The 15,521-nt window shown below is 42.6% G+C and overlaps 1 protein-coding gene across 1 annotated transcript in view; it reads left to right on the top strand.

Moving 5' to 3' along the window:
• Positions 1 to 15,521, top strand: part of cracr2aa (calcium release activated channel regulator 2Aa) — a 114,040-nt gene that overhangs the window by 56,533 nt on the left and 41,986 nt on the right. Inside the window, exons 9-11 of the mRNA XM_073057716.1 lie at positions 3,593 to 3,641; positions 3,797 to 3,879; positions 9,146 to 9,443. Of these exons, the coding sequence (XP_072913817.1) occupies positions 3,593 to 3,641; positions 3,797 to 3,879; positions 9,146 to 9,443 (430 nt within the window). The remainder of the gene's footprint in view (positions 1 to 3,592; positions 3,642 to 3,796; positions 3,880 to 9,145; positions 9,444 to 15,521) is intronic.

The raw sequence follows: 15,521 nt of genomic DNA on the forward strand, positions 1-15,521 counted from the left end.
GTTAATGGAGGTGTGTTCCTATGGGATGCTTTTCTCTGTATCAAGCTATATCAGCAATGATAAAGTGAACCACTGCCATCATATCACATCTCAGGCCTTCATTAGACTCTTGGGGTGTACAAGATCAGTACAAAATTATTATGGTCAACAGCCCCCCTACCCCGCATTTCTAATGACCAGTGCTGTTTATCGTTCTTGTGTTGAAATGCTTTCATGGGATTATGGTGGGATGTTCAAGTTCATTTATTGTTACATTTTAGTTCAGGTTATATAGTTATTCATTTGTGTATTTATGGGTCCCCATGACTGCAACTGTGTGATCACCTCTCCCGTCTGGATGTGACTGAGTGTATTCTCTCCCTGGGTCATAGCATCCAGTCTTGTTTTATGTTTATCACAATAAAAGCGGTTGTGAGTTTAACTAGCTTTTCTCATCTGTTGTCATGGACTGAATGCTTGCTACATTAGTGTCAGCAGTGGGATTCGAATTGGTGACAAGATTGAAGACCTACGATGTCAGATAGAGCACCTTAAGGTCCGGGGAACAAGTCGAAGAACCAAGCAGTATGTCTCCCCTGCATCCCACCCCTGGGCTGGGTACATAAGGCTAGGTCCAGAGAGAAGACTTGGGAACTGAGCATCAGGCCTTCCCAGAGAGCCCCAACAGAGCAAGTGTACCCAGGCTCCCCAACCCAGGGGACACGGCAGTGCACATCCCCTGCCTCCCTCATGGTCTGCACCGGGGAACCCAAGATGCTGCAGCCATGGGAGGATGGGCAATATGGCAGACTGCACTGGAGCAAGAGGAAGACCAATTAGTGCCACAAGGTCCACGAAGTACCAGCAGCCTAGTGCAAGTAAAACTTGCCACATGGCACAATGGTTGCGAGACGGTGGCACACTTTGCCCTGGCAATGGAAGGGGATACCCTATGGGCCCTTGACTTAACACTGGCTAAATAGCATGACTACTGGGCCTTTGTAGCAGAGCCGGATTGGTGCTTCGAGCAGAGGCCATAGGCGAAAGCAATGAGGGAAGAACAGGGCAGCAGACAGTGCCATGTGAGAGAAAGCCTGGGGACGTTTGCAGCAGATCTTACCTCAGTGGTTGGTAAGTTGATGGAGAAGATCCTGAGAGGCAAGATTTATGAACATTTGGAGAGGTATAATATGATTTGGAGTAGTCAGCATGGCTTTGTCAAGAACAGGTCATGGCTTACGAGCCTGATTGAATTTTTTGAGGATGTGACTAAACACTTTGATAAAGGAAGAACAGTAGATGTAGTGTATATGGATTTCAGCAAGGGTTTTGATAAGATACCCCATGCAAGGCTTACTGAAAAAGTAAGGAGACATGGGATCCAAGGGGACATTGTTTTGTGGATCCAGAACTAGCTTGCCCACAGAAGGTAAAGAGTGGTTGTAGAGGGGTCATATTCTGCATGGAGGTCGAGCACCAGTGGAGTGCCTCAGGGATCTGTTCTGGGACCCTTACTCTTCGTGATTTTTATAAGTGACCTGGATGAGGAAGTGGAGGGATGGGTTAGTAAGTTTGCTGATGACACAAAGGTTGGAGGTGTTATGGATAGTGTGGAGGGCTGTCAGAGGTTACAGTGGGACATTGCTAGGATGCAAAACTGGGCTGAGAAGTGGCAGATGGAGTTCAATCCAGATAGGTGTGAAGTGGTTCATTTTGGTAGGTCAAATATGATGGCAGAATTTGGTATTAATGGTAAGACTCTTGACAGTGTGGAGATCAGAGGGATCTCGGGGTCTGAGTCCATAGAACTCTCAAAGCTGCTGCACAGGTTGACACTGTGGTTAAGAAGGCATACGGTGTATTGGCCTTCATCAATCGTGGAATTGAATTTAGGAATCGAGAGGTAATGTTGCAGCTATATAGGACCCTGGTTAGAGCCCACTTGGAGTACTGTGCTCAGCTGTGGTCGCCTCACTACAGGAAGGATGTGGAAGCCATAGAAAGGGTGCAGAGGAGATTTACAAGGATGTTGCCTGGATTGGGCAGTATGCCTCAGAGTGTCTGAAATTAACATCTTTTAAAATCAATTCTATTAAGGTTACAGGTCACACATACATATTGCTGGAGGAAAGCAGGTCAGGCAATGTCTGTGGAGAGGAATAGACAGTCAGTGTTTCAGGCTGAGACCCTTCATGCCTTTACACCACTGATGACCAGTCTCTGGATATCCAGCTTCTGCAGAATCTCTTGTATTTAATCTTGTATCTCTATGTCACTTGGAGTTTGGTAATTTTAAGAGTTGATCTGATTGAAGCAGAGGAGAACATAGACAGGATACAGTTGGAATTGATACTTTTCCTAGTATGAGTTTCTGGCTTTGTATGAGTGGCTAGATGTGGAATCATTGATCTGAAATTTCAGTCATTCAGAATGGAGCTGAGAAAAATTCTCTTCATCCAGAGGGCAGTAAATGTTTGGAACTCTATCTTGAGAACAATAGAGGCTCTGTCATTGAGTGTGTTCAGGGAAGAATGACAGATATTTTGATATTAATGGAATCAAAGGGTATGGAAGGAGGGTACAAGAGTAGTGCTGAGGTAAAAGATCGCCCATGATCTGATTGAATTGTAGAGCTGGAATGGAGATTGATTGCTGAATCTGGCTTCCATCTCTTACAATAAACACAATTTGGTCAGGATTGTTGTGCATATTGGGAACTCGGGTTGAGGTGCTTGATGTTGCATTGTCTGCTGAGCTTGGCAATTTGCTTGCAGATGTTTCCTCACCAGTTGAGGTGACATCCTTAGTGCGCAGTTGTTGGTGTTTCTCTTTGGGGGTTCTCACGGTTATATAGACCTCCATTCATTTGCCTCAGGCCTGATTAGCCTCCCCTACTCCTTCAGTTGACCTTTGAATTCTATTGGCTCATGTGTCTGTGGCTCTTAGGTGTTGGTAGATAGCATCTATTTTGATGTTTGTTTATGGAGTTATCAGAAGAGAACCATTCTTCTAAAAATTCTCGTGCCTGTTTTGTGTTTGCCTGTGCCAGAAACTCTGCGGTGTCCCAGTTAAAGCGTTGTTTTTCTCAGTCTTCATGTACTGAGATCAGCGACAGTGGATCATGTCTCTGTACCACCAATTTGTGGTCCCATAAACAAGTTGAGAGTTTATATCCTGTCTGGCCAACATAGCTCTTGTTGCAGTCTCCACAGGTGGGTGCTATCTACGAACCCCTAAAAGCTAAAGGAACATGAGCCAGTAGAATTCAAATGCCAAAATTAAGGGATGGCCAATCAGGACTGAGGCAAGCAAACGGGGGCTTGTATAAACAGAAGTACTTCCAGAGAGTAACACCAACAACTGCGTGCTGAAGATGTCACCTCAATTGGTGATGAAAAGTCTGCAAGCTAATTGCCAAGCTTGGCAAACACCACAACATCAAGCTATTTGCTCAGTTCCTGAATCAGTTATGAAAAATGTGCAGAATGTCATCAAAATTCTTCCTGAGGTGAGCTGTCTCAGTGTTGCCAGATGGAAATTGTTACTGCAGTATATTCTGAAGCAGGACGAGAGTTTGATTGGAATTTCACTTCTGTATTTAAATATATTGCAGAGAAATGAACAAACACCTTCGAGATGAACAAGATATGTCCAATCTCAAGGTGAGTTCTATGACCTCCTCTTACAGACAGGTGAACAGTTTGTTTTTGCTGCACTTATCTTGAAAGTAGAACGTCATTGTGAAAAGATGTCATGGATCAAGCACACACCTTTGGAAAATATACTGTAAAATTATTTCATCTTCGTTACATTCCAGAAACCATTCAAGTATGGATCAGGGAAGCAAAGAGCTGTTTGTGCTGCTGGTCAATGTGTGGAGAACAAGCTGTGTTCAGACAGGTAACCGTGCTGTGTGATGGGCCTGCTGTTCAAAGCCTCTTACAGTCACAGTCACAAGTTATACTTGTAACTCACGTGGATGTCAATAACTTTACTTGGTGTTTTTTTATAGGCCAGCTAATAGTAACAGGGATATCAAGGAGCAGATAGAGAGACAGATTCTGCAAAGGTGTAATAATAACAGGGTTGTTGTGGTAATTTCCCAAATATCGATCGGCATCTTCCTAGAGTGAGGGTTTTAGATGGGGTGGAGTTCATTAGGTGTGTTTGGGAAGGTTTCTTGACACAATATGTAGATAAGCCTACAAGAGGAGAGGCTGTACTCAGAAACATAGAAAACCTACAGCACAATACAGTCCTTTTGGCCCTCAATGCTGTACTGAACATTTATTTACTTTAGAAATTACCCAGGCTTACCCATAGCCCTCTATTTTATTGAAGCTTCATGTACCTATCCAGGAGTCTCTTAAAATACCCTATCATATCTGCCTCCACCACCGTTGCCGGCAGCCCATTCCACACACTCATCACTCTCTACGTTTAAAAAAAACTTACCCCTGACATCTCCTCTGGTACCTAACCTGGTATTGGGAGATGAACCTGGTCAGGTGTCAGGTCTCTCAGTGGGAGAACATTTTGGAGATAGTGATCACGATTCTATCTCCTTTACCATAGCATTGGAGGGGGATAGGAACAGACAAGTTAGGGAAACATTTAATTGGAGTAAGGGGAAATATGAGGCTATCAGGCAGGAACTTGGAAGCATAAATTGGAAACAGAATTCTCAGGGAAACATATGATAGAAATGTGGCAAATGTTCAAGGGATATGTGCATGGGGTTCCGCATAGGTATGTTCCAATGAGACAGGGAGAGGATGGTAGCATACAGAAACAGTGGTGTACAAAGGCTTTTGTAAATCTAGTCAAGAAGAAAAGAAGAGCTTATGAAATGTTCAAAAAACTAGGTAATGATAGAGATCTAGAAGAACATAAGGCTAGCAGTAAGGAGCTTAAGAATAAAATTAGGAGAGCCAGAAGGGGCCATGAGAAGGCCTTGGTAGACAGGATTAAGGTAACCCCAAGGCATTCTACAAGTTTGTGAAGAGCAAGAGGATAAGATGTGAAAGAATAGGACCAATCAAATGTGACAGTGGAAAAGTGTGTAAGGAACCAGAGGAGATAGCAGAGGTACTTAATGAATACTTTGCTTCAGTATTCCCTACAGAAAAGGATCTTAGTGATTGTAAGGATGACTTGCAGCAGACTGAAAAGCTTGAGAATGTAGATATTAAGGAAGAGGATGTGCTGGAGCCTTTGGAAAGCATCAAGTTGGATAAGACACCAGGACCAGGTGGGATGTATCCCAGGCTACTGTGGGAAACAAGGGAGGATGTTGCTGAGCCTCTGGTGATGATCTTTGCATCATCTGAGGACAGGAGAGGTTCCGGAGGATTGGAGGGTTGCGGATGTTGTTTCCTTATTCAAGAAAGAGATTAGAAATAGCCCAGGAAATTATAGACCAGTGAGTCTTACCTCAGTGGTTGGTAAGTTGATGGAGAAGATCCTGAGAGGCAGGATTTATGAACATTTGGAGAGGCATAATATGATTAGTAGTAGTCAGCATAGCTTTGTCAAAGGCAACACGAGTGAATCTGCAGATGCTTTGTCAAAGGCAGGTTGTGCCTTATGTGCCTGATTGAATTTTTTGAGGATTTGGCTAAACACATTGATGAAGGTAGAGCCATAGATGTAGTGTATATGGATTTCAGCAAGGCATTTGATAAGGTACCCCATGCAAAGCTTATTGATAGATAGATAGATACTTTATTCATCCCCATGGGGAAATTCAACTTTTTTTCCAATGTCCCATACACTTGTTGTAGCAAAACTACTTACATACAATACTTAACTCAGTAAAAAAAATATGATATGCATCTAAATCACTATCTCAAAAAGCATTAATAATAGCTTTTAAAAAGTTCTTAAGTCCTGGCGGTAGAATTGTAAAGCCTAATGGCATTGGGGAGTATTGACCTCTTCATCCTGTCTGAGGAGCATTGCATCGATAGTAACCTGTCGTTGAAACTGCTTCTCTGTCTCTGGATGGTGCTATGTAGAGGATGTTCAGAGTTATCCATAATTGACCGTAGCCTACTCAGCGCCCTTCGCTCAGCTACCGATGTTAAACTCTCCAGTACTTTGCCCACGACAGAGCCCGCCTTCCTTACCAGCTTATTAAGATGTGAGGCGTCCCTCTTCTTAATGCTTCCTCCCCAACACGCCACCACAAAGAAGAGGGTGCTCTCCACAACTGACCTATAGAACATCTTCAGCATCTCACTACAAACATTGAATGACGCCAACCTTCTTAGGAAGTACAGTCGACTCTGTGCCTTCCTGCACAAGGCATCTGTGTTGGCAGTCCAGTCTAGCTTCTCGTCTAACTGTACTCCCAGATACTTGTAGGTCTTAACCTGCTCCACACATTCTCCATTAATGATCACTGGCTCCATATGAGGCCTAGATCTCCTAAAGTCCACCACCATCTCCTTGGTCTTGGTGATATTGAGATGCAGGTAGTTTGAGTTGCACCATCTCACAAAGTCCTGTATCAGTTTCCTATACTCCTCCTCCTGTCCATTCCTGACACACCCCACTATGGCCGTGTCATCAGCGAACTTCTGCACATGGCAGGACTCCGAGTTATATTGGAAGTCTGATGTGTACAGGGTGAACAGTAAGGAGGCATGGGATCCAAGGGGTCATTGCTTTGTGGAACCAGTACTGGCTTGCCCACAGCAGGCAAAGAGTGGTTTTTGATGGGTCATATTCTGCATGGAGGCCGGTGACTAGTGGTGTGCCTCAGGGATCTGTTCTGGAACTGCTACTCTTTGTGATTTTTATAAATGATCTGGATGAGGAAGTGGAGGGATGGGTTACTAAATTTGTTGATGATACAAAGGTTGGGGGTGTTGTGGATAGTGTGGAGGGCTGTCAGAGGTTACAGCGGGACATTGATAAGATGCAAAACTGGGCTGAGAAGTGGCAGATGGAGTTCAACCCAGATAAATGTGAGGTTCTGCATTTTGGTAGGTCAAATATGATGGCAGAAAATAGTATTAATGTTAAGACTTGGCAGTGTGGAGATCAGAGGGATCTTGGGGTCCAAGCCCATAGGACACACAAAGCTGCTGTGCAGATTGGCCCTATGGTTAAGAGAGCATACAGTGCATTGGCCTTCATCAACCATGGTACTGGGTTTGAGAGCTGAGAGGTAATGTTACAGCTTTATAGAACCCTGGTCAAACACCACTTGTAGTACTGTGCTCAGTTCTGGTCACCTTACTACAGGAAGGATGTAGAAACTATAGAAAGGGTACAGAGGAGATTTACAAGGATGTTGTCTGGGTTGGGATGCATGCCTTATGAAAATAGGTTGAGTTGACTCAGCCTTTTCTCCTTGGAGTGATGGAGAATGAGAGGTGACCTGATAGAGGTGTATAATGTGGATAGTCAGAGGCTTTTTCCCAGGGCTAAAATGGTTAACACGAGAGGGTACAGTTTTAAGGTGCTAAGGAGTAGGTACAGAGGAGATGTCTGGGGTAAGTTTTTCCACAGAGAGTGGTGAGTGACGTGTCTATGGAGGAATTTAAGGTGGAGGTTATATGGGAGGCAGGGTTTGAAGGTCAGCACAACATTGTGGGCAGAAGGGCCTGTAATGTGCTGTACTATTCTATGTTCTATGAATGGGTTGTCAGCGATGGTGGTGGAGGCAAATACGATAGGGTCTTTTAAGAGGCTCCTGGATGGGTACATGGAGTTTAGAAAAATAGAGGGCTGTGGGTAACCCTAGGGAATTTTTAAAGTAAGTACATGTTTGGCACAACGTTGTGGGCTGAAGGGCTTGTATTGTGCTGTAGGTTTTCTATGTTTCTATGTTACATAGCACCAAGACGTGCCCTTCTGCACAACTTGTCCATGCTGATTAAGGTGTCTTCCTGAGCTGGTCCCATGCAGCCCATAGCCCTCTAAACCTTTCCCTATACCAAACTAAATGTCATTTGTAGTCATACCCACCTCTACCACTTCCTCTGGCAGCTCCTTTTACCCACCACCTTTTGTATGGAAAGACTTTTCACCAGGTCTCTTTGAAATCGTTTTCTCTCACCTTAATTTTAATCCCTCCTATTTTAGGCTCTCCTATTCTGCAAAACACATTTTGACCATTGATCTTACCTATGCCCCTCATGAGTTTATAAATCTATAAGGCCTCCCTAAGCCTCCTTCACTCCAGAGAAAACAGTCCCAAACGATCCAGTCTCTCCTCATAATGCAAGCCCTCTAGTACCAGAAGCACCCTTCTGAAACTTTTCTGCACCCTTTCTAGTTTATTCAAATCTTCCAATACTCCTTCTGCAGTCTCCCAATGTCCCAAACAGCTGTAACATGACATCCAAACTCACTTCCTTACTACTAGTTACAGGCCTCCAATTAAAAAAAAGCCCTCTATTACCACCTACCTTCCATAAAGCAAATTTTGTATCCAACTTCACCATGGCTTCAATATTCTCTCCCCTAGGTCTTGTCAAAAGCTCTGCTAAAGTTCCTGTAAATAATATCAACCTGCCCTCATCAGTCCAGTTGGTCATCTTTTCAAGACCATTCATTAAATACATGAGATACAATTCCCCAGATACAAAGTCATGTGGATCATACCTAAACAATGATTGCCTTCACAAATGCAGGTAAATTCTTGCTGTGAGTCACTAATAGGGAGGATGCCTCAGCAGCATGTGCCTACTCTTCCCCACACACTTTGATATATTGAAGTTTATACGTCTCCTTAAGCATATTCACAACTGGGCTTCACCATCCTTTCAATAATGAATGCCACAGGTTGAACACCCCGAGGAAAGAAACTTCCCCCCCCCCACCCCCATTTCAGTCCTACATCTGAGTCCTTGACTCATGACATCCCTGAGAGGGAAATGGCCTCCTTACACAACTCTTTCTGATTCTGTCAGAATTTTGGAGGTTTAACATGATACCTATCAGTCTGCGCTCTAGTGAAAATGTGACTTGTCTACAGTCTCTCTCAGATTGCCACCTCTCCTTTGTGGAAATGAGGAATGAGGTTAGTCATCAAAGACCCACTGGAGAGGGTCATGTGAAAGATGGGCAAAAGCAAATTAAAGCCCAGTGGAGAATTTGGGCAGGTTGGACTTTGTAATTCCACCATCCTTTTGCATTTTGTTCATTGAATCAGGCAGGACATTGGCAATTCAAAGCTATCATTGAACAATTTGTGGCAAGCTAATAGACTGAGCCATATCGGAAAAGGAATGGAAAAGGAATCTCCACCAGCAGAGCGACGGTACTTGCAGAGAATTATTTCAATTGAAGAGGATCCGCTACCATACCTTCTTGAAACACATTCAGCAACTCCATTACATAACTGGGTTGAGCTAAAAGAGGAGGAGGGTCATGAAGAGCAAAGCCAAGATGTAGCAGAGGCTCCTTCACCGCTAAGCAGCCAAACAGTACGGCCAGCACCATTGGGACAAGTAAGTTTTAAATGTTGAAAATTCCATCCCGGTCACAATGCTATGAGGCAGGAACTGGGGAGCATAAAATGAGAACAGATGTACTCAGAATCAGGTTTAATATCATCGGTGTATGCCGTGAAATTTGTTGTTTTGTGGCACCAGTGCATTGCAATACACAATAATGCATATATGTGCTTATGGGTTCAATGTTGATTCAGAAATCTGATGACAGAGCAGAAGAAGTTGTTGATGAAACATTGAGTTGTGTCTTCAGGCTCCTGTAGCTTCTCCTTGATGGTAGTAATGAGAAGAGGGCATGCCCTGAATGATGGGGGGTCCTTTATGATAGATGCCACCTTTTTGAGGCATTATTTTTTAAAGCTGTCCTCGATGCTGGAAAGGTTAGTACCAGTGATGGATCTGGCTGAGTTTACAACTTTCTGCAGCTTTTTCCGATCCTGTGTAGTATCCTCACCATAGGAGAGGATGATGCAACCAGTTAGAATGCTCTCCATGGTACAGCTGTAGAAACATGTGAATGCTTTTGGTGACACACCAATTCTCCTCAAACTCCTAATGAAATATAGCTGCTGTCATGCCTTTGTTGCAATTGCATCAATATGTTTGGCCCAGCATAGGTCTTCACAGATATTTACACCCAGGAACTTGAAACTGCTCATCCTTTTCACTTCTGATCCATCAAGGAGGACTGGTGTGTGTTCCCTTGACTTAACCTTCCTGAAGTCCACAGTCAGTGCCTTGGTCTTACTGATGTTGAGTGCAAGGTAGTTGCTGCAATACCACTCAAAATAGTTGCTGACTATCTCAATCCTGTGCACCTCCTCATCACCATCTGAAATTCTGCCAACAATAGGTGTGTCATTGGAATATTTATAGATGACATTTGAGTTGTGCTTAGCCACACATTGATGGGTATAGAGAGAGTAAAGCAGAGGGCTAAGCACGTATCCTTAAAGTGTGCCAGTGAGGAGGAGATGTTATTTCCGATCTGCTAAGATTGTGGTCTCACAATGACAGGAAGTCAAGGATCCAAATTGCAGAGGGAGATATAGAGGCCCATATTTTGAAGCGTAGAGTCATAGAAAAGTACAGCACAAAACAGGGCCTTCAGTCCATCTAATCTGTGCTGAACCATTTAACCTGCCTACTCCCATCGACCTGCACCAGGACCAGAGTCTTCCATACCCCTGCCATCCATGTACCTATCCAAACTTCTCTAAAATGTTGAAATCAAACTTGCATGCACCACATGATAGCAGCTCATTCCACACTCTCACTACCCTCTGAGTGAAAAAGTTTCCCATCATGTTCCCCTTAGACTTTCTATGGGAAAAAGCCTGCTTGCATTTACCCTATCTATACCCCTCATCATTTTTATGTCTCTACTAAATCTCCCCTCAATCTTCTATGTTCTAGGAAATAAAGTTCTAACCTATTCAATCTTTCCTTGTATCTCAGATCTTCCAATCCCAGCAGCATGCCTTGTAATATTGGATGTTGGATTGTAAAAAGGTGTAAAGGAGTCCCTTAATGAATACTTTGTGTCAGTATGTGGATAGTGTGGAAGATTATTGAAGGTTGCAACAGACCATCAGCATCTAGGAGGGAGATTGAAAATCTGGCTGAATGGTGCCATAACAACAATGTCAGAAAGACCAAGGAGCTGATTATTGACTTAAGGAGACGGAAACCAGAGATCAGAGGATCCTCATTGGAGGATCAGAGGTGGAGAGGGTCAGCAACTTTAACTTCCCAGGTGTTGTTATTTTGGAAGAACTGTCCTGGGCCCAGCACACAATTGCAATTAAGACAAAAGCAGAGCAATGCCTCTGCTTCCATAGGAGTTTGTAAAGATTCAACATGACATCTAAAATTTTGATAAACTTCTGTAGATGTGTAGTGAAGAGTATATTGACTGACTGCATCACAGCTGGAATGGATATACCAGTCCCCTTGAATGAAAACTCCTACAAAAAGTAGTGCATCATGGGTAAAGCCCTCTCCACCACTTTCTCTTTGTTGCCATCAGGAAGAAGGTACAAGACCCTTGGAATATACACCACCAGGTTCAGGAACAGTTATTACCCCTCAACAACCAAATTCTTGAACGAAAGGGAATAACTTGCACTTGCCCCATCATTGAAATGTTCCCATAACCAATGGACTCACTTTCGAAAACCCTTCATCTCATGTTCTCAATATTTATTGTTTGTTTATTTTTTATTTATTTATTTATTTATTTATTTATTTTGTATTTGAACTGTTTGTTGTCTTTTGCACACTGGTTGAACACTCAAGTTGGTGCGGTCTTTCTATGAATCTATAATGGTTATTATTCTATAGATTTATTGAGTAATTCCACAAGAGAATGAATCTCAGGGTTGTAATTTAGTGACATATATGTACTTTGATAATAAATTTACTTTGAAGTTTGTCATTGACTGGATGCAGAGCTGGGCTGAGATGTGACAGATGGGGTTCAACCTGGAAAAGTATGAAGTAATTCGCTTTGGAAGGTTGAATACAGGGTTAATGGCAGGATTCTTGGCTGTGTGGAAGAACAGGGAGATCTTGTTTTTCATGTCCATAGATCCATCAAAGGTGCCGCACAAGTTAACATAGTTGTTAAGATCTCTGTCTATTGGCCTTCATTAGTTGTGGGACTGAGTTTCAGAGCTGTGAGTTAATGGTGCTGTTCTATAAACCCTAGTTAGACCACACCTGGAATATCATGTTCAATTCTGGTTGCCTCATTATTGGAAGGATGTGGAAACTCTAGAGATCCAGAGGAAATTTACCAGGATGCTGCCTAGAATTTTGAGGGGTGTAGATGGGGTGTTTTTCAGATGTGTCTTTTTCTAGGGTTGGGGAATCAACAACTAGAGGGCATAGATTTAAGGAGAGAGGGGTAAGATTTAATTGGAACTTGGGAGGCACCTTTATTTACACAGAGGGTGGTGTATGTGGAATGAGCTGCTACAGGAAGTGGTTGAGGCAGTTGCATAACCACTTTTGAAAGACAATTAGACAGGGTTACAGAGTAATGGGCCAGATGTTGACAAATGGAACTAGAGGGCGTGCCTTATGAGGATAGGTCGAATGAGCCAGGGCTTTTCTTTTTGGAGCGTAGGGGGATGAGGTGAATTGCTAGAGGTGTATAAGATAATAAGAGGCATAGATCGAGTGGATTGCCAGAGACTTTTTCCAAGGATAGAAATCGATAATACAAAGGGGCATAATTTAAGGTGATTGGAGGAAAGTATAAGGGGGAATGTCAGAGGTATCTTCCTTATGGAGGATGTAGTGGGTGTATGGACTGCCCTGCCAGGGGAGGTGATGGAGGAAGATACATTGGAGACATTTAAGAGACTCTTAGATGGGCACATTGATGACAGAAAATAGAGGGTAATGTTGGAGGGAAGGGTTAGATTGATCTAGAATAGGTTAAATGGTCGGCACATCATGGGCCGAAGGCCCAGTTTTACTCTATAATGTTTTATGCTCTCTGTTATGGGAAGAAAGCAAGAGAATGGGTTTGAGAGGGAAAATAAATCAGTCATGATTGAGTGGCCTAATTGTGCTCCTGTGTCTTAAGGGACAACCTGAAGAAAGGAAAGATACTGTAGAATGCAGTTAGTTTCTTTCAGTGGCAAAGGCTCGTTTTATTTATTTCTATCCTCCCTGACAGCAGCAATCCAAATACTTCCAGCATTTTGGAAGTCAAGATCTTCCAGCTTGGGATTATATAAATTAATAAATCTTTCATGCAGTAATTTTCCCCTATTGACAATAAACTATTCACTCAGATAATTGAAGAATGCCTAAATTATTAATTTGGTTTCTCTCTTTATGAATGCTGATCTGTTGAGTGTTTCCGGCATTTGTAGCTTTTTCCTTTTTGATATTTGATTTCTCTTCATTGTTGGTTAATCTTTCATTCTCTTCATCAAAGCCTTTAGCTTTGATGAAACTCCACGTAAAATTGTCCATAAACTTCTCTGATCTAGTGGTGTTCTGCAGGGGTCGGTGTTGGGACTGCTTCTTTTTATGCTGTATATCAATGACTTAGATGATGGACAGAGATGTGGCTCTATTGGTATAAGATGAAATTCAAACATCAGACATGCAAAGGGACGTATGAGTCCTTGACCAAGACTCCCAGAAGGCTAATTCACAGGTTGAGTTGGTGGTAAAGAAGGCAGATGCAATGTTGGCATTTATTTCGAATAGAATATAAAAATAAGGAGATAATTCTGAGACTTTATAAAACACTAGTCAGACCGCACTTGGAGTATTGTCAACAGTGTTTGGTCCCTTATCTCAGAAAGGATGTCTTGTCATTGGAGAGAGTCCAGAGGAGGTTCATGAGGATGATTCTGGGAATGAAGGGGTTAACATTTGAGGAGCATTTGGCAGTTTTGGGCCCATATTCACTGGAATTTAGAAGAATGTGTGGGGCTCTCATTGAAACCTACTGAATGTTGAAAGGTCTAGATAAGATGGGATATGAAGAGGGTGTTTCTTCTGGTGGGGGTATCCAGAACTGGAAGGCACAGCCTCAAAATTGAGGGATGACCTTTTGGAACAGAAGTAAGGAGGAATTTTTTTTGCCAAAGAGTGGTGAATCTGTGGAAAGCTTTGCCACAGACTGCAGTCGAGGCCAAGTCTGTGAGTATATTTACAGCGGAAGTTGATAGATTCCTGATTGGTCAGGGCATTAAGGGATATGGTAAGAGGGCAGGTGTATGGGTTTGAGTAGGATCCGGGATCAGCCATGATGAAATGGTGCAGTGTACTCATTGGACGGAATGGCTTAATTCTTACAGTCTTATGATGGAATACATGGCTTTGTTGCCAAGGTTGTAATTGATGCAAAGATTGGTAGAGGGGCAGGTAGTGTAGAGGAAACAGGATGATAGCAGAAGGACTTAGATAGATTAGGAAAATGGGGAAGAAAGTAGCAAATGAAATGTAGTGTTGGAAAATGCATGGTCATGCACTTTGGTAAAAGAAATAAATGTGCAGAATATTTTCTAAACGGGGAGAAAATCCAAAATTCTGAGATGTAAAGGGACTTGGGAGTCCTTGTGCAGAACATGCTAAAGGTTAACTTGCAGGTTGAGTCAGTGGTGAGGAAGACAAATGTAATGTTAGCATTCATTTCAAGAGGTCTAGAATACAAGAGCAGGGATGTGATGCTGAAGCTTTATAAGGCACTGGTGAGGCCTCACCTTGAGTATTGTGAACAGTTTTGGCCTCTTTATCTAAGAAAAGATGTGTTTGCATTGGAGAGGGTTCAGAGGAGATTCACAAGGATGGTTTGTGAATGAAAGAATGAAAGGATTATCATATGAGGAACTTTTGGTGGCTCTGGGTCTGTACTCACTAGAATTTAGAAGAGTCAGAGGGACTCTCATTTGGATAACTAAGAAAATAAAAGAAGGCATCAAACTAAAAACTCATGTACAAAGTCACCAAGAGTTTTGGGAAACCTGAAGATTGAGAAGACTTTAAAAAACAACAAAGAACCACAAAGTGAGCAATAAAGAAAAGGAAGATATAGTATGAAAATGACAAGCACAAAATTTAAAAATGGATAGTAAAAGTTTTTATAATTATATAAAGTGGATAAGGGTGGCTAAAGTGAATATAGGTCCCTTGGAGAACGAGAAGAAGGAATGGATTTTGGGTAATGAGGAAAAGGCAGAGGCTTTGAATGACTATTTGTGTCAGTCTTCATGGTGGAGGACATGTCTAATATGACAAAGAATGATGTTATATATGCAATGGGAGGTGAGAATAGCTATCACTAAAGAGGTAGTGCTGAGCAAACTTGTGGGCCTGAAGATAGATAAGTTCCCTGGTCCTAATGGAATGCATCCCAGGGTACTGAAAGAAATTGCAGAAGTTGTAGAGGCATTGGTGATGATTTACCAACATACTCTGGACAGGTTCCGACTGAATGGAAGATGGCGAATGTCACGCCACTGTTCAAAAAAGGATATAGGCAAAAGGCAGGTAACTATAGGCCAGTTAGTTTCACAGCTGTAGTTGGGAAAATGATTGAGGCTATTT

This window comes from Hemitrygon akajei, chromosome 10 (genome assembly GCF_048418815.1).
Source record: "Hemitrygon akajei chromosome 10, sHemAka1.3, whole genome shotgun sequence".
Taxonomy (NCBI): domain Eukaryota; kingdom Metazoa; phylum Chordata; class Chondrichthyes; order Myliobatiformes; family Dasyatidae; genus Hemitrygon; species Hemitrygon akajei.